The sequence below is a fragment of the Myodes glareolus genome, chromosome 6 (genome assembly GCF_982192425.1).
Source record: "Myodes glareolus chromosome 6, mMyoGla1.1, whole genome shotgun sequence".
NCBI classification, from domain to species: Eukaryota; Metazoa; Chordata; class Mammalia; order Rodentia; family Cricetidae; genus Myodes; species Myodes glareolus.
The window spans coordinates 14003168-14022512 of NC_142031.1; the positions used below are offsets into that span (position 1 = coordinate 14003168).

The 19345-nt window shown below is 51.2% G+C and overlaps 1 protein-coding gene across 1 annotated transcript; it reads left to right on the forward strand.

Annotated features, from left to right (window-relative positions):
* The first annotated feature begins 3865 nt into the window (after positions 1 to 3865).
* On the forward strand, positions 3866 to 18948 carry Padi6 (peptidyl arginine deiminase 6). Its single transcript, XM_085690363.2, has 16 exons — positions 3866 to 4061; positions 4823 to 5000; positions 5257 to 5329; positions 7822 to 7889; positions 8590 to 8701; positions 10284 to 10409; positions 11131 to 11300; positions 11543 to 11646; positions 12801 to 12912; positions 14209 to 14316; positions 14477 to 14631; positions 15580 to 15736; positions 15821 to 15944; positions 17132 to 17202; positions 17893 to 18054; positions 18627 to 18948. The coding sequence occupies exons 1-16, from the start codon at positions 3970 to 3972 to the stop codon at positions 18858 to 18860; spliced, it is 2046 nt and encodes a 681-aa protein (XP_085546489.1). The 5' UTR covers positions 3866 to 3969; the 3' UTR covers positions 18861 to 18948.
* The last annotated feature ends 397 nt before the right edge of the window (positions 18949 to 19345 follow it).

The following is a 19345-nucleotide window of genomic DNA, read 5'->3' on the forward strand; positions in this document are numbered from 1 at the left end:
GCACATTGAAATTAATTTCAAAGCACCCATGAGGTGAATAGCTTCAACCATGACTGGGAGCTCTTTTGACGTATGTGTCTTTTCTTTTTTTAAGTATCCCGGGCCTTATGGGTGCTGGGCAAGTTCTCTACCAATCAGCTACACACTCAGCCCTTGAAAAACACATGCCTTTGAGCCCAGGGTGGTAACTCATACCTTTAATCCCAGCACTTGGGAGGCAGGGGCAGGCAATCTGTAAATTCAAGACCAGCCTGGTCTGTATATTGAGTTCCAGGCTATCCCGTGGCAACATAATGAGACCCAGGCTCAATTAATTAGCTAATTAATTAAAATAAATAGAAACCCATTCCTTGGACCAGTGAGATGGCTCAGTGGGCAAAGGCTTGAGTTCAAGTCTGGCAGCCCAAGTTCAGTACCCAGAACCCATGGAAAGATAGAAAAAACCGACGCCACAGAGTTGTCCCGTGACTGCCACGTGCGCTGGTGTGCCGGTACACACACACCCTATGTACTAACGAGAATAAAACCACATTCCTCCAGAAACTGGGTGGACAGTTCTGTGTGATAAACACAGAACAAGCATGAGGGCACCAGTTCGGATCCCTGGTCCCCATGTTGAAATGATAATGCCTGTAATCCCAGCTGGTCAGAGGAAAATCGAGATAAATCTACCCGAGGGCTCCCCCAACCAGCCAGTCAATACAAAAACTAGGTTCAATGAGCTGCCTTACCTCTGACAATTAGGCATTGCTTGTTGGTGTGTCGGGCTGCCTGGAACAGGGCCTGGAACACCGTAGGGATGATGGAATTTGGTGGAACTAAGCATAGAATGCGTGCTGGCACCGTACTCAAAAGACTCGTGTTTGGGGCCAGCAAGATGGTTCAGTGGATACAACCTGAAGACCTAAGTCCAACCTCTGGGTCCCACATGATAGGAGAATCAACCTCCCATACATTGTCCTCTGACGGCCACAGGCATGATGCAGCATGCATTCTCTCTCTCTCTCTCTCTCTCTCTCTCTCTCTCTCTCTCTCTCACACACACACACACACACACACACACACACAAATATCACACACGCAAATACAATTTTTTACAAACCTCGATTCTGACAGGCCTGCAGATGAACACTTATAATCCCAGCACTCAGGAGGCTTAGGCAGGAGGATTATTGTGAGTTAAAGGTAGCCTAGGCTGGATAGTAAGATTTGTTCCGAACAGAATTCTTTCCTAAAATCTCTGCCCTGCCCACAAGAAAGGGATGGATAAAACCTGAGTCCGAACACCAGGGCCTAGAATTGTCTGAGTCAAAGCAACTTTCCTGTGGCCCAGAAAGGCCGGGGTCAGTGGGAAGCTACGCAGTAAACAGACCCCACAGACTAGCGATCTGAGGTTACAGAAGGGTAGGAGGAGGCTGATGGAGAAAGCAGTCCTGAAAGTGAAGGAACTGCCTCCAAGAGAGCCAGGGTAAAATCCAAAGAGCAAACTACAGGGTGACTGGTGAACAGCTCACTGGCTAAATTAAAATGGAAGCCTGGTGCACTGGCCAGCTTCTCGTTGTGTGCGAGGCCAGCACTGGAAGAGCAGAAGCAAGAGGAACAGGAATTGAAGGCCAGGCTCAGCTGCATAGCGAGCCAGAGACCAGCCTGAGCCACATAAGACCCTGTCTTACAGGAGGATACCTGAGATCATTTTAAAAGAGCAAGGCTTGGGACTAGATTACTGCTCCAACCAACCTCCTAACGCTGAGTTTCCTCTGTCTATCATGTGTGCTCTGTACACCAAACTCCGCACATCGGGCTCGGCGGCAAGTGTCTTTACCCACTGAGCCACCCGGCTAGTCCTGACGTTTCTTCAACCTCATGAAGCCAAAAAAAAAAAAAATCTCTTCATCTTACTCCCTTCCTCAGAGACTGCCTGGGGAGACAGATGTGGTAAACACCACAAACCAGGTGTTCCTAAAACCCAGGAAGGAACCCTCACAGTTCTTAAAGCCTGAGACCACAGCAGTTTCACAGGCCTGGAAACAGAGTGGCTGTGAGGTTGACCCCCTCGCTTTCCAGAGGTTCCCCAGGAGAGTGCCTCTCCCCCACTTCCAGCTCCGACTGAGCTTCCGGTTTCTGCCTTTGCTGTCAAGTGCTTTGTTTGCTTTCCTTTTGGGGGGCGGGGAGTGAGGGAAGGCAATGTCTTGCTAATAGCCTTAACCAGCCTGACACTCCTTTGTAGTTAAGGCTGCCCTCAAACTCACAGCCGTCTCTCTGCCTTGGCCTCCCAAGTGTACAGATTACAGGCGTGCACCTTGGAAGCCGGCTGGCAGCTGATACCATTACTCCTCAGATAGGTGGGTAGAAAGGAGAAAGAGAGGAATGGAGGCGGCTTCCTCTAAGCTCTGCCCTGCACTAAGGTCTTCTGGGAAATAAGCTGGAGAAGCTTCTCTATGGAGTCCCCATAATTAGCCCTGGTTGGCATCTCGTACACTTGAACTCCTGCCTCGGTCTACCAAGTTCCGGGATTACAGACACGAGCCACGACGCTCATCTTTCAGTGAGGGAATAATAGGAACTGAGCCTAGGACCTGGGGGTAGATACGTTCTCTATCAGGTGCTACACTCCCATCCACCCGCTTCCTAAAAACTTTGACACACTCTTATTGAATCGCCCAATCTAGCCTTGAACTCACTCTGTAATGAGAGACTGGCCTACCTCAACTGGGTCTTTTCTTCCCCCTAACAATAAATATGTTTACTATGAAGTGCAATATGATATTTTGTGGGTTTTGTGGAACAGGGTCTCATTCTGTAACCCAGACTGGTCTCAAACTCACAGAAATTCTCCTGCCTCAGTCTGAATGCAGAACTGACTGACAGGCAGGAACCACCACACGTGGCTTAGTGGTTTGACCTAGGTAAGCATTTCTGAAAGAGACCACGAAAGAGTCCATCCTGGATGGACCCGTCATCTTGGCAAGTTATCGCAGGACGTGAGAATGCTGACCCCTGTTTCAGCAATTTTGAAATTCATGATAATTGTAAAAATTTCTGCTTTGTGGGCCTAGATGGACAACAGCTGTAAGCAAGGCGCCACAGATTCACTCCACGCACCAGCTGGTGCTGCCCAACCCCACCCCACCCCCGTGCTGTCCGGAGACACAGCTGTGGGCCACTGAGTCACCTTCATCCCCAAGAAAAGGACGTAGGCTGTCTGCCAGGACCAGGGACTTGCAGAGCTAACCAGCTTCCCCAGCTGCGACCTTAACACTTTGTCAAGCCCCCTCCTCCATCAACTGCCAAGTAGCATACACCCTAGAGCCGTGGTTCTCAGCCTTCCTAATGCTACAGCCCTTGAATACAGCTCCTCATGTTGCGGTGACCTCCAACCATACAATTATTTCGTTGCTACTTCGTAACTGTAATTGTGCTAGTGTTAGGAATTGCAGAGTAAATATCTAATATGCAGGGTATCTGATTCGTGAGCCCAGTAGGGGTTGAAACCTACAAGTTGTAAACCACTATCCTAGAACCAAGACCCCAGCCTTGAGATGTAGCACCCTAATCATGGCCCTTATGCCCCCTGGAGACCTTCACCCTGGCAACTCTAGCATAGCAGAGTCTGCTGGGTCTTGGTCCGTTTGGGTTCCAACTTTCCAGAATGTCCCTTGCTCCCGGTAGAAGGCCAGAGCCCCAAGCGATTAGCCTCTGATTCCCCAGGGCTGCAGGGTCCAGACAGCAGCTGCTAAACATTGCTACTGACTGAAGGAGTCCCCCTCCCTCACTCTTCACGTGCACCTCCCACAGCTACCAGGGAGAAAAGCAGGCTCACCTGGGTGGGACTGAGGCCCTGAACCCTTATCGAGGGGGCGTGGCATTCCTTCCGCTACTAAAGAAGATTGAGACGGGGATTGAGAGCCCTGTACTATTACGTGTCGGGTAAGGGCTGCACCCAAGAGCGGCTGCCTCAGAAGCCTTGCCATGCCTTTCCAGAGTACCGTGAGCCTGTCTCTGGACAGTCCCACCCGTGTCATTTGTGTGCTGGGCACGGAACTCACCTTGGACATCAGTGGGTGAGGCTTGGGAGCATTTGAAGGGGTACCTGCGCGGGGTAGTCTGGGTAGAGTCCTTGTGCCCTGGACTCTAAGGTTAGTTTAGTTCTCTCAGCTGAACTGGCTGGTCCCCAGGAATCTGGTTTGGTCTCCGGGGGCCTTGCAGTCCCACTGCAGGATACTGACTTAATGCTTTCCTCTGCCTCTTTTTTTTATATATATATTTTTTTATGTATACAATATTCTGTCTGTGTGTATGCCTGGTGGCCAGAAGAGGGCACCAGACTTCATTACAGATGGTTGTGAGCCACCATGTGGTTGCCGGGAATTGAACTCAGGACCTTTGGAAAAACAGGCAATGCTCTTAACCTCTGAGCCATCTCTTCAGCCCCCTTCCTCTGCCTCTTGTTTCTAAGAGGCCCCCTTAACTTTAGGCGTAGCCATGAGGAGTAGGCCAGGGGATGTTTTCTTTGTGGTTCTCCCATTTTCTCGCTCGGTGTATGGGAGCTGGGGCCTGAATAGAAAATGAAGACTCGACCTCTTGTGGGGCATTGTTGGGAGAGTGAAGTTGGGGCTGGAAATTTTCAGAGAATGAATGGAGGCTCAGGGTAGGGATGGTAAGAGAAAAGTCTGAAGACATTAGGAGCCCCCACATTTTACCGACCAGCAGGCCACATCGTCAACCACATAAGACGAAGATTGGAGGGCTGTCCTCGAACCTTGCTGCCCCCTAGGTCAGTGCATCCCTGCGCCTCTAATGCGGGTTGTCTCTGGCAAAGCAGGTGCGCACCCGAGAACTGCGAGTCCTTCACCATCCGTGGCTCCCCCAGGATCCTGATCCACATCTCTAGCTCGGTCATTGCTGGGAAGGGGGAGGCCGTGGTCTGGCGACCAATGACCCAGCCCATGGAGGCACTGGTGAGAATGGTGTCACCCAGCCCCGCTGTGGATGAGGACAAGGTGAGCCAGGGAGGGGAGAAGGGTAACCGTGCCTATCCAGGTGATCCCAGTGTGGAAACTCGGCAAGCCTAGCTGAAGCCCATTGGTAACAGGTCCTCTGGAAGAGCAGTCGGCGCTCTGAGCCAACTCTCCAACCCCGTCAGTGAGGCACTCTTTAAGGTCCTCAGTGGTCAAGGTCCTTGGGTCAGCTCAGCCGTGAGTCTGGCCCTGGGCTCCTGCTCTCAGCCCTTACAGAGTCTCCATGTTGTCTCCACAGGTGCTGATCTCCTACTACTGTCCTGACAAAGAGTCCCCCACAGCCACAGCTGTGCTGTACCTCACCGGCATTGGTGAGTCTTGCTCCCTCTAGGAGCTGAAGCTGATTCAGCCCTCCTCTGGAGAGCAGGGCAGGTGGAGTCAAGCTAGGCAGAGACTGCTTGTATATAAAATGCCCCCCACTCGTTGGACCCGAGGCATCCACAGACTTGTTCCCTCGGTTTAGTGCCTCTTCCTTCCTTTCTCAATTTCCTGAGGATAAAAGCATCCAGAATCGGCATGCGCTATCTGCCCCCTTCCTCACTCTCATCACTGACAGGTCTGGTCCAAAGTCCTCTCCCTGTGGATCTCCACCCTTAGCCATTGATTGATCTAAGAAGGCCTTACACTCTGCATGAGTGCTCAGGAGGCCAGGAAGAGGGTGTCAGATGCCCCTGGACTGGTGTAACTGGGTTACAGGTGGTTGGGAGATGCCTAATGGATGCTGGGTACTGAACTTGGCTCCTCAGAAGCAGTAGCATCTCCTCACAGCTGAGCCATTTCGCCAGCTCCATCTCGCACCTGCTCTCTAAGACCCCTGTGATCACTGCGTCTTCTCTGCCTTGACCTGATGGCATTAGACACACCTGTTCTCGTTCCCGATACACGTCACCTGAAACACATAGAGTTCGCTCCCTGATCCTTCCCAAGGCCCTTTGCAGAGCCCTTCACCCCTAGCCGGCCACCAAATTGTACCAGGCTCGTGTTACTCACGCCTCTGCAGACTCCCAACACTGCCTCTACCCAGGCAGCTCCATAGATACTTGGGTATTGACTTCCCAACATAGCTTCTTAGTGTGTCTAACTTAATGATTTTTCTCTACTCTGCCCCAAGCCTATTTTTAAATTCCGTGTAGGTTTTGTCCATGTGCACCCAATGGTATAATCTGTCCTTGGAGGCCAGCACGGCGCTGAGCATCTCAAAACTCTGGAGTTGGCGGGTAGTTGTGAGCTTCAGGTGGGCGCTGGGAATTGAAGTCGGACCTTCTGCATGAGCTCTTAACTGCTTTAACTGCATCTGTCTGAGACTAGTAGCTTCCCCCATTAGAGCAGACACAGCTCCATGCTGGGTGTTCAGGCTTGGTGACACCTTTCATCCTCTTGAATTCCACTCGGTCTGACACTGTAAGCTTAGCTGGACTGCATGGAGTCCTTAGTTCTGTCCAGGCTGCTAACCTCAGTTTTTGTCCAGGTCTTCAGTGGGGGCTCCCAGCCTCTTGCCATTTCTGTGGGTCCAGTTTTGATCCCACAAGCAGAGTGATGTATCTTTGGGAAGATGCCAGACGACAGCTCCTGGGTGCCCAGGCTTTTCAGCTTCTCTAGGACCGAAATCAAATCCAAAGTCATGGCGGCCCACAAGTCCTCCATGAGTAACCCAGCTCCCTCTGACACTCGGGTCGGTTTTCCTTGCCCCTTCTGTTTTTGGCATCAGTGGTTTCTTTGACCCTTGAACCTGCCACTTGTTATAGAATCCCCACTTCTTGTACCTTTTACTCCAGATACTAGGGATCTTGTTTGCCTCTCTCAGGGCTTTAAGATGCCAGTTTATAAGACTCCCTTTGACTACCTAAGACAAACACCTGGCTCCATTCCCTAGTCCTGCATCCCCTGGCCCATGTTACTGTCAATGATTTTATATATAGTCATCTACAGTATTACTGTCAATGATTATATATATATATATATATATATATATATATATATATATATATAGTCATCTACAGCCAAACTCTGTGCATACCTTAGCACTGTGAACTCAAATGGCAGATTTTACACACTGCTATCCCCTAAGCAATCAAGCTCACTGGGTAGTGGGGCACCATGCCCAAAGATGGGTTCTGAGGGTGCAGCAGCAAGCTAGGGTGAGATTTATGGTCCTGACCCTCCAGACGAGAGGTGGACTCACACAAGATCTAGGCGCAAGACTAAAGTTGAAGGAAGTCTGTGTGGGATGGGTGGGCAGTGGGATGCCACAGGAGGGTAGTCCCCAGGAAGTCTTTGGGCAGAAGCCTGGACCCTTAGGTCCCCAAGGGATTCTATAGTGATCATTGCGTATCTTCAAGTTCAAAGATTGTTCTAGAATGGTAGGGAGGGTAGGTTCCCTGCTGGAATTGATTAGGCTGAAAGCTGGGAGGATGAGGTTACCTCACAATCCATGTCTGTGCTCTTAGAGTAAGGATGCGGGGGTGGGGGGAAGATAGCTACCTCCCTGGCTTAGTCTGGGAACCAGCCTACCTTTGAGGATACTGCCACACCAGGAGTGTCTAACCTGTGACCCAGTCTAGCTATGGATACATCCTAAAATTACACTCTAGAAAATTGAGGGTTTTTTTTTAATGTCTGACTTCCTCTGACTCTTCGCACGGGTCTCCAGCATGAATCTTGAAAATGCTGAACTTCTCAACCTTAAGACACCACATAAGGCTTTCAAGCAGTGTCTGAGGCTGGGCTTGCCCTGTGAGAACCACCAGAGCTTCGGGGCCACATCAGCAGTCCAAGTGGCTGAGACCTTCCCCTGCCCTTTCAGAGATCTCCCTGGAGGCAGACATCTACCGAGATGGACAGCTGGACATGCCAAGTGACAAGCAGGCTAAGGTGAGGCTTACCTGGTCAAGGAAGCAAGGCAGGACCCAAGGGAAGCCATCCCTGACCTCCAGGCGCATTTTTATCTGACCTCCAGGGTGTCTTTAACTTTCACTGCTATGCGAGTCACGGTTAATAAGATCTACTTCTGACTTAACTGAAAGACAGCCAGGTGTGGTAGGATGAGTTTTTTCCAGCATCCACAAAGTAGAAGCAGAGAGATCAGGTACTGAAGGCCATCCCCAGATAACACAGGGAATTCCAAGCTAGCTGGAATCTCCATCTCAAAATGAAACAGCCAGATGGGTGGCACCTGCCTGTCATCCCAGTATTTGGATGACAATGGCAGGATGATGGGTTTGGGATGCCCTTCAAGACCTTGTCTCAAGACAAAACCAAAATAAGCCAGGTATGCGGGGGGCATTGGCCTGGTTATATAGCCAGCCAGCTATAGCAGGGTTAGCGCTCTCCCCACCCCCGACCACTAGGGGACACATCTCTTGCAGCAGGCCTCTGTCCCTGCATTCCTGAAACCAGGTGGCCACTTGTAACCTGTATTTAGCTTTTCCTCACCCAGTAGCCTCTGCTGTCACAGGTCATCGTTCTCAAGCTGCCCCCTGGGTCTCCAGGGACTGTGAGGGCAAAGCTCTGCACATGAGAAGCAGAAGGTTTGCTTGTCTCTTTCCTGCCTCGATGTTCCTGTCTATTGCAGAAAAGATGGGTGTGGGGCCCGAATGGCTGGGGAGCCATCCTGCTGGCGAAGTGTAATCCTGGGGACACAGGCGGGCCTGATGACCAGTCCATTGATCAGGAGGTCTCCAAAGGTACATCTTCCATGTCCCCACCTCTATTGAGCTCTGGCCATTCCTCAGTACACATACAGGTCACAGCTGATTCCTCAGGGCTGGCTAAGTCTTTTTTTTTTTTTTCTTCCATAGGTTGGTGTAGTATCTCATAGGAGAGCATTTGCTTAACATGTACAAAGGCCCTGGGAGACATTCCTGACACACCAAAGGCTTTTATGCCTTGAAGTTGTGTAATGAGGCCATATGGTTTCATACAAACATGTGTGTATATAGCTTTTAAAATTATCCATAAGCTGGAGAGATGGCTCAGCATTTAAGAGCACTGGCTACTCTTCCAGAGGACCTGGGTTCAATTCCCAACACCCACATGACAGTCCACAACTGCCCGTAGTTCCATTTCTCAGGGGATCCAACACCCTCACACAGACATGCAGGGAGACAAAATACCAATACATGTAAAATCTTAAAAATTCAAACTGGTCGTTGTGGCACACTCCTTTAATCCCAGCACTCGGGGAGGCAGAGGCAGGCGGATCTCTGAGTTCGAGGCCAGTCTGGTCTACAAGAGATAGTTCCAGGACAGGCTCCAAAACTACAGAGAAACCCTGTCTCGAAAAACCAAAAAAGTATTCATACATTGTATGTGTCTACATGAGTTTATGTGCACCACATATGTGCTGGAGCCCTTGCAATCAGGACAGCAGATCTCCTGGAGCTGGAATTTACTTGTAAATTGTTGTAAGCCACCTGAAATGGATGCTGGGAGCTAAACCCAGGTCCTCTGGAAGAGTAGCCCATGCTCTCAGCCATCTCTCCAGCTCTTTTGCATATGTTTTGAGACAAAGCTTTTGCGTAGCCGTGAACTTTAGTTCTTGTGTGTTTACCTCCCGAGGGAATGTGTGCTTCACCACACTGTTTATATGTAGTGCTAGGGATTGGACTCCCCAGGGCTTTGTGCATGGCAAACACTCTTCTCAGCTGAGCTACATCCTTTGTCCCATAAAGAGTGGGGTTTTTTTTGTTTTAAATAGATAATTAGATATACAGTGTTCTGCCTGCCTCCATGTATGGCTGAACACCAGAAGAGGGCACCAGATCTCATTACAGATGGCTGTGAGCTACCATGTGGCTGCTGGGAATTGTACTCTGGACCTCTGGAAGAGCAGTCTGGGCTCTTAAGCCCTGAGCCATCTCTCCAGCCCTGAAGAGGCTTAATATCAAACACCAACTCATTATTTCCTGGCTCTGAACGAGCCTCATTTTGCCATCTGGGGGTTAGAGATGAGAAACTGACTTCGCAAGGTGGTAAGAATCCTTGAGCCCATAAAAGGGATGTGGGAACCTCTCTCCAGTGAGTAGGAGCCTTCAGGCTGGGGACCCGAGAGCCTCCCAGGGTCCAGAGGATCTCAGATAAGCCTTAAAGTTAGACATGAGAGCTCACCTGTCGTCCCAGCACCCGGGAGACTCAGGCAGGGGAATCGTCAAGTTCAGCCGTACTGGACTACTAAACAAGATTCAATGCAATTTCTACCCCTATCCCTGCCACTTACTTTCCCATCGCCGGAGCCTGGTCTGAGCCTGTGTTCATCCTTTTGCCCAGAAATTCAGAACCTGTCTCAGATGACCCTGACTGTGGAGGGTCCCGCCTCTGTCCTGAAGGACTACTGGCTGATCCTCCATACCTCCAAGGAAGAGGCAAGCAAGGCAAGAGTCTACCTGCACCAGAGTAAGTCCCAGCCCCACTCCTCCTTGGCATGCTGGTCAAGTGGTGACCCTATACTGCCTCTAAGAGGGTGCCCAGAATCTAGAGTTGCAAGTCACAGGCCAGATCTATGTTACGGGGGCTGCCTGGCTGCCATCTTTACCAGATAATTAATTTACACATTCTACCGTGGGTTAGTCATCCCATGGTAGACGGGTAATGCACTACTTTGTTCAAGGTGGATACCCGAGAATGGGTTCTCTAGAGGAGTTCTGACTCCTAGCGTGTCTGTTGGAGGTCTTCAAAAAACGTTGGTGTAGAGGCTGGGTCGATAAAACCCTTGTAATCACAAATTGCCTGAGTTCAGATGCCAGCACACACGTAAACCTAGGTGAGGTGTGGCTTGCATCTGAAACCCCACAGCTTCAGAAGGTAGATGGCAGAACCCTTGGGCCTTTCTGGCCAGCCACTTTTATTGAATCAGTAAGCTCCTGGTTCACTGAAGGAGACCTTGCCTCAAAAACAGTTATTGAGGACACCCCTGTCAACCTCTGGCCTCCACATGCATATCCGAGCAAACACATAGAGTATGATGGTGCATGAAGTGACTCATGACAGTGCTGATGATCCCAGATCCCTCAGCTCTGATGTCAGGATGGATCACAAGGCTGTTACACTTGCCCACCTGGACTGGTGTTAGCAACCAGACAGCTCTAATAGCCACTCACCCCCTTATCTCTTCTAGAAGACACCTACAAGCTAGTAGTAGGACCCAACAAGCCTGTCCATGTCCTGGCTCCCTTTGAAAACCAAGGGAAAGAGACCTTCTACATAGAAGCCCTGGAGTTCCCATCTGCCAGCTTTACAGGCCTGATTTCCTTCTCCGTGTCTCTAGTGGAAATGTCTCATGACCAGGTATGCCGCCAGGCCAGCAAGGATCCTTGGGATCCTTGGGCTCCTTGGGCTCAGAGGAAGAGAGCCACAGTGCTAGGCAGGACACCCAGGAGTGTGGCTTTCAGCACAGCTGGGGGATGTTACAGAAAGCTGTGCAAGGCACTGGGCTCCAGGGATGAGTGAAGAGATGGACAGCTGCAGACCCAGGGACGGGAGGGGGCAGATGGAGCCAGGTCTCCATGGAGATCTGTCATGTGTTGCAGCTAATCCCGGAGATACCGCTATACAAAGATACAGTAGTGTTCCGGGTGGCTCCTTATATCTTCACTCCCAGCACCCAGATGCCGCTTGAGGTTTACCTGTGCAGGTAAGAGGCCACCTGGGGAGGATGTGTCACTAGCATCCTCTCCTCCCCAACGCTGGACTAGAATCCCAACTAGGACCCTTCCCAATTGTGACTTCCTGGTGCAGCCAGCTTTTTTTTTTTTTTTTTTGATTTATTATATATACAGTATTCTGCTTGCATGTATACTTGCAGGCCAGAAGAGGGAACCAGATCTCATTACAGATGGTTGTGAGCCACCATGTGGTTGCTGGGAATTGAACTCAGAACCTCTGGAAGAGCAGTCAGTGCTCTTAACCTCTGAGCCATCTCTCCAGCCCCCTGCAGCCAGCTCTTGAGGGTCCAGTTGTTAAATTGGATGTCTTGACATCACCTTCAAATGTCACTTGATGCCCAAGGAAAGGATTCCACTGTGGATCCACAAGTATTCATGCCTTGAATGAAAACACTAAAACCCCAAGTTTTTGGGCTGGAGAGATGGCTCAGAGGTTAAGAGCACTGCTCTTCCAGAGGTCCTGAGTTCAATTCCCAGCAACCACATGGTGGCTCACAGCCACCTGTAATGAGATCTGGTGCCCTCTTCTGGCCTGCAGAGTTACATGCAGGCAGAAAACTGCATACATAAATAAATATTTTTTTAAAAAACAAGTTTTTCCAAGTGTGGGATGCAGACCTAGAACCCCAACACTCAGGTGTCAGAGGCAGGCCAGTCTAGTCTACAAAGCAAGCTCGAAAACACTGTAGTAATGGCACCCCGTCTCAAAATCAACCCAGGTGTCTAGATGTCCCCATATCCCTACGCCCCACAAACCGATGATGTCATTGGTCATCCATCGTGAGCTGCCTAGTTTCTGGCAGTCCTGTTGGAGCTACAGTCATCCAATGGTTTGAGCAGAGGAGTCCACACAAGGGAAATAAAGAGCGTGTGCATGCAGAGGGGATCAAAAGTTGTGAATGGTGTGAACAGGGTTGGAATATCACCAGTGGCCAGCATGGTCAAGGCAGAAAAAGTCCAAGCCAGTGACCAGTGACCTATGCTGAGGTAGGGATGGGGACAGTGGCTCCATTTGCCTTGTGGACAGAATGTGGCCCTCTCCCTTGCCTTCCCCCTGGGACAGGGAGTGTGATGGGTTTCTAGGACCTTGAGGAAATCCTAGTGGGCTTCTCTCTTGTGGCAGGGAGATGCAGATAAAGGGCTTTGTGGATACAGTGGCCAGGCTGAGCGAGAAGAGCAACGTGCAGGTGGCATTTGTCTATGAGGACCCCAGCCGCCAGGGCAAGTGGCTCCAGGTAACTGCCCCCACCTGGGGTGCCCTAGCTGTGGAGGAGGGGCAGGGAGGCTTGGCACACGCCACAAGATGACCTTAACCGTCAGACAGCAAACCACTGCAGCTCGCCAAGGATAAACCTAGAGTCCAGCCCCCTCTTCCAGATGCTACGCTTGTCTCAAGATCAACTTGAGACCTCGGTTGCAAGTGTTGGAGCTGGTCTGCGAGTCCAGCCTTGTGCCTGGCCTAACAAGACCAGAGTTCGCTCAGCTTTGGTTCTGGAAAATCCTGCTCCAAGCACATCTGAGCACTTGCCAGAGGCTGGCGTGCCACCAGGGGCTAGAGATGAATTAAGAACAGGAACCCTCCAGCCAGGCCTAAGCTCTAAGTGCTGAGAAAAGGGGGACAGACACGACAGCCTTACGCGGGTCACTTAGGTAGCTGAGGAAACCTTCAGATGGGTTATAAGCCAGGCGCTGCTGTAGCTGTGATGGGGGTGTGGGACACCAGCTCTTCGGGTAGCAGTGCCATTGACATGGAGGTCGCAATGTGAGATGTACTTGGAGGAATGAGGAGTTATCAGGGGCAGGGAAGGGCTACACCATGAAGTGAGAGACCTTTCCAGCAAAGTACAGAAGCAAACTCAAAAGCAAGGTGGGCCGGGCGGTGGTGGCACACGCCTTTAATCCCAGCACTTGGGAGGCAGAGGCAGGTGGATGTGAGTTCGAGGCCAACCTGATCTACAAGGTGAATTCCAGGACCTCTAGGGCTGTTACACAGAGAAATCCTGTCTCGGGAAAAGGGGAGAGGGGGCTAGGTATGTAGCTCAGAGTCCAAGTTCAGTTTTCAGCACCCTGTAAACTGGGGTGTGAGGTTGGTGCATACCTGTAATCCCAGCACTTTGGAGACAAGGCAGGGAGGATCAAGGATTCAAAGCCAGTCCTCTGCCACATAGAACTTTAAAGGCTACATGAGATGCTGTCTCAAAAGACACACCAGAAAACAAGGCCCTTGGCTGAGATGCAGGAAACCCTGGTGGTGGTGGTGGGGGTCTGACTAGAAGGGCATAGGGTAAGTCAGGTCGTGGCGAATGCCTGCAGGTACCAGAAACGATTGATTTGTAAGCAGAACTTGACAAGACCTGTCACTGCAACTGGGGTTGGAGGTTCTCAGTCAAACTGGAAGGTGGAATGTGTTGGGTGAAGCCTCTGGGCTGAGCAAGAGCTGGCCAGGTTTCCCTCTGGCGGCTCCCAGGGAATAGGGGAGCATAAGAGGAAGCAGCTGAAGAAAGTTAAATCTCCATCTTTGTCTTGTCCAGGATGAGATGGCTTTCTGCTATACTCAGGCTCCCCACAAGACGGTGTCCTTGGTTCTCGACACCCCTCGGGTTTCCAAGCTGGACGATTTCCCCATGAAATACTCACTGGTGAGGTGCTGGTTTTATGTTCCCTAGTGTTGAGTTGGGATGATGGGATGCTGGGGGTGGCCTCTGGGGGGAAGGAGATGTGCATGGACCCGACAGGAGATGGGACCTACATCCAGTGCTTCCTGTATAACTCTCCTTTCCCCACCGGCTCCCCTCCTAGAGCCCTGGTATTGGCTACCTGATGCACCAAACTGAGGACCAAGGAGTGGGCAGCCTGGACTCCATTGGGAACCTGATAGTGTCCCCACCAGTCAAGGCTCAAGGCAAAGACTACCCGCTAGGCAGGGTCCTCATTGGTGGCAGCTTTTACCCCAGGTGAGCTGGGAAGCCAGCTGGGAGGTGACCAGCTGTCTTAAAGGGAAAAGGTCATCACCCTGGTCCCAGTCATTCCCAGTTCCCCCTCAGCAGGCCTGCTCTGCATGCTTTTTGAGACTGCCGGGTACTTGATCCTTTGGTTTGTGGTAAGATTGGGGTTAGAAAAAAATCAAGTTTGGGGGCGGGGCCAGAGACATGGCAGTTTGGCATCCTAGGTTCAGCTTTTTCCTTGACTCCTGTCTCTATGGATTTGAGGCCAGCCTGAGCATGCAGAACCCTGTCTCAGTAAAAACTACCCAAAAATGTCTTTGATTTTCCTGGGTTTAAATTCAACTAAGCTACTGACCCCAAACACATGATTTTTTTTTCCTTTCTTTCTTTGTGTGTGTGTATGTGTGTCTTATTTAGTTTTTGTTTTGTTTTTTTGAGACAGGGTTGTTCCTCTGTAACCATCCTGTCATGGAACTCACTTTTGTAGACCAGGCTGGCCTCAAACCTGGAGAACCATCTGTCTTTGACTCCCAAGTGCTGGCTTAGACATGTCTTTTACAAACATGGGTTTGGGTTGGTGGTTTAACCCTAAAACCAGGAGATAACGTAGTCTAGGGCTCAGTCAATTAGGACCATGTGATTTGGGCTTGAGTAAGGGCTACCACAAACACACACCCCTTCTTAAATTTTGTGTGTTTGAGTACCATGTACACGTTACACTCAGGACAACCTGTAGGTAGTCAGTTCTCCGTGTGGGTCCTAGGGAGTCAATCCAGGTCGGCTTGGCAACAAGTGCTTTTATCTTCTGAACCAGTTCATTGGCCCAGAGTAAGGAATGTTTTTAAAGCCGCCCTACCCACTGGCAAAAGCAGTCCGTAGCCTGGAGGTGGCCTGATCCTCAGTGGATGGTGGGCAGCTGCCCTGAGCCACATCTCAAACACTGTTTCCATCCTCCAGCTCCGAGGGCCGGAACATGAGCAAGACCCTGCGAGACTTCGTGTGTGCCCAGCAGGTGCAGGCCCCTGTGGAGCTCTTCTCAGACTGGCTGATGACAGGCCACATGGATGAGTTCATGTGCTTTGTCCCCGTAAAGGATAAAAATGGTGACGGGAAGGTTTGTGTTGGGGGCCGGAGAAGGGTACATCTGCTGACGAGCCTAGGGACCCCCACAGTGGGTGACTCTCATCTCCCTTCCCAGGGTTTCCGCCTCCTGCTGGCCAGCCCCAGTGCCTGCTATGAGCTATTTGAACAGAAGCAGAAAGAAGGCTTTGGGGACGTGAACCTATTTGAAGAGGTCAGGGCAGATCAGCTCCTCTCTAATGGTAAAGTGACTTTTCTTTACCTAGGAACTTGGTTTTTTGAGGCAAGGTTTCTGTGTAGCCCGACTGTCCTGGAACTTCAACTCTGTAGGCCAGGCTGGCCTCAAACTCAGATCCACCTGTCTCTGCCTCCTGAGTGCTGGGATTAAAAGCATAAACCACTGCCACCTGGCCACCCGAGTACTTTTCAGAGCGGTTCTCAACCTGTGGGTTAAATGACCCCTTCACAGGAGTCCTGACATGCAGGCTATCTGATTTATATTATGATGCCTAATGGTAGCAAAATGACAGTTATGAAATAGCAAAATAATTTTGTGGTTGGTCACCAGGACATGAACTGTGTTAAAGGATCGCAGCATTAGGAAGGTTGGAGAACACTGGTCTAGGGTCTTTTTGTCATTCTTGGTGGAAGAGGGCACAGGAAATCCTAAGAGGTGGTGGGATGGCCATTGTTGGAACATACCACACCAGGAGGGGGCACCCTAATACCCAGGCAGACCCGAGATTCTGGGCCACAGTAAAGTGACTCCATTCACCCAAACTGGTGATGCTATGTGGCCTCCATGAGGGGCCACAGGTCTTCGTGGCCCTTCCAGCTCTCCCTTAAGGGAACCCACAAAGGTGTGTGTCCCAGGCCATCTTCTGATGTGAGGGGAACGCAAAGGGACTGACCTTCTCTAATAAAGAGGTGGGGGCATCAGGACAGTCTCTCAACCTGGACTCGGGGTACCACCCCTCTCCTGAGTAACGTTCTGTGGTAGGGCCCACGGACACCTTGTCACAGGGTGAGAGGTCATGGGATACATACCAGAAGGCAAAGGCTGTGTCAACTCTGGGCTGAAACCTGAGGGAATGGAGTCTGAGCCTGAAGACCACTGCTAGAAGGTTCCTGGTATACACGTGTATGTCAGGGGCTAGCACACAGAGGGTTGAGGTGCCCTGAGTTGATTCAGGGCTGATGACATCACACTAACGCACCCTATGAGCTTGCTTTCCCTCAAGCCACGGTGGCTAGTGGCAGTAAATCCTGCCTGGGTTTTCTGGTGTTGTGTATCTTGGTCGGCACCAGATGTAAGATGCTAGACCCAGGTACCTAAAGCTGACAATGCAGTCACTGGTCTGAGGATGCCCCACTGGCTGGGTCATGCTGGGCATTGATCTGTCCCTGCCTGGTCTCTTTCTTTCCACAGGGAGGGAGACCAAAAGCATCTCCCAAATCCTGGCTGATCAGAACTTGCGAAAGCAGAACGAATATGTAGAGGTAAAAGCCTGGGGTTGCAGGACTGTCCCCATGGTGCTGGCACTACAGGGCTTGGGGGAAGGCCCAGATGCTCTGGGGGGGGGGGTGGAGGCAACTCCAGCCCCAGATACAGATTTTGGGGTGCAGCGGGGTGCTCTGTTCACTAGCTCAAACCAAGAACATACTATGCCACGGTGCACTGATGTCGTAGCTTCTGTAGAACCAGTGAGGACCACCTGTCCTGGCAGGGTGGGTACCAGATGAGTCTAGGACAGGGTCTTATTTCAAGCTGAAGTTGGATACCAAGGGTGTTGGCATCTGCAGGGACGGGCCCAAGGGAGGGTGTGTTGAGTAGGCAGGAGTGGCTGCTTAGATCTGAGGGAAGGACCTGAAGAGTTCTGTATGCTTCCCACCCCCACCCCCGCTCCTGTGCCTCCCAACCTTGCTCACCTGCAGGAGACTTTATGACACTAGCGGCCACCCAGCAAAGAGGAGTTGAGGGACCCTGGCCTTTTCTGAATTCTCAATTCACTTTACCTTAGGACTGCTATAATACCACGCGTTAGGGGAAAGGCTTGTGTGGCCGACAGGGTTCCTGGCTCACAGGATATAAGCTGCTCTAAGGTCTTCTCTGGATCTGTGTAGCAACAAGCAGAGCTCCTTCCCAATAATGGTTACAGTCCTGCTGTTTCTGTCTTCCCTGTGCTGCAGAAATGCATTAGCCTGAACCGCACCCTCCTGAAGAAGGAACTGGGCCTGGTGGAGAAGGACATCATCGCCATCCCGCAGCTCTTCTGCCTGGAGCTGCTGACGAACGTCCCCTCCAACCAACAGACCTCAAAACTCTACGCCAGGCCATTCTTCCCTGACATGGTGAGGGCTCCCGGGCGCATGGCTGGTTCAAACACAACCCGTGCTGCTGGCGCCTTGATGGCCATGGTGCTAGGTTGGCTTGAAATGGGGGCGTGACGTAGCCCCCAGGTTCATGTGCCTAGTACCAAAGCTGCTATGCTTCCGTTAAGAAAGATGGATATCAAGGAACAAAGCTAGGCGTGGTGGGAAACTCTGGATTACTGGAGCCCCTGGGGTCATAAAGCTGCCTGGGATAGGGTTCTCAGTCAGGGTCAGAGCAACAAATCCGGAGACAAAAAAATAGGGTAAGCCCATCAAGGTTAGCTGCTAGTCAGAGGGAATTCCGTGGTTTTCAGAGAAACAATGGCAGGCACTGGGCAACGAAGCAAAAGCAGATTGATTTCACTGAGATTGATTAGAGATGCCTTCATGGACATAGGCTTAAGTTTGGCCAACCCTAAGGAGGGGTACGTGGTTTTTCCCTGTATCGAAATCTATGCCCCTCCCACTCACCCACCCACACCCCAGAAGAGCTAGGGATAGCTTTTATTTCTGGGTTCTGGCCCTGCCTGACCCTAGTTCTATCTTAACAGCTGCAGATGGTTGTACTGGACAAGAATCTAGGAATCCCCAAGCCCTTTGGGCCCCATATCAAGGGCACCTGTTGCCTGGAACAGAGAGTCTGCGACTTACTGGAGCCCCTGGGCCTCAAGTGCACCTTCATTGAAGACTTTGACTGCTACCTGACCAACATGGGAGATGCCTGTGCCTGTATTATTGTCCGCCGGGTGCCGTTTGCGTTCAAGTGGTGGAAGATGATCCCCTAAGCCCTGGGTCCCAAAGCTGTCAGTCCACTCCCCCCCACCCCCGGCAGTGAATGGTCTTTACCATACATAAAGCAGTAATGGCATGTGATTCCTGGTGCTTAGGTTGAAGGGAAGGGGAAGCTGGAAGGGTAGGGGGGCCCCTCGGATCTACCAGCTTGATGCCTCTGGAGGGAAAGGGAAATGGGGGGGGCTTTAGATAACTACAGAGCAAATAAAGTAGGTTCTGAATGCAGCTTATGGAAGCTGCCTGTGTTTGGAGGAGAGGGCTGCTGCAGGAGCCTGCCCCACTTGGGCAGGATGCAGCCCCTAGACGCTGCTCCTTTGGAGTTTATAATGGGCAATACAGCTGGGCTTACTCAAGTGCTTTGGATTGATACAGCTAAGCCACCAGTTTAGGGGAGGCACACTGGAGAGGACTCAGGCTGGCGAGAAGACCCTAGAATGAGGCCAATGCTAAGACTCGTCTGGCCGGGAAGATAATGCCA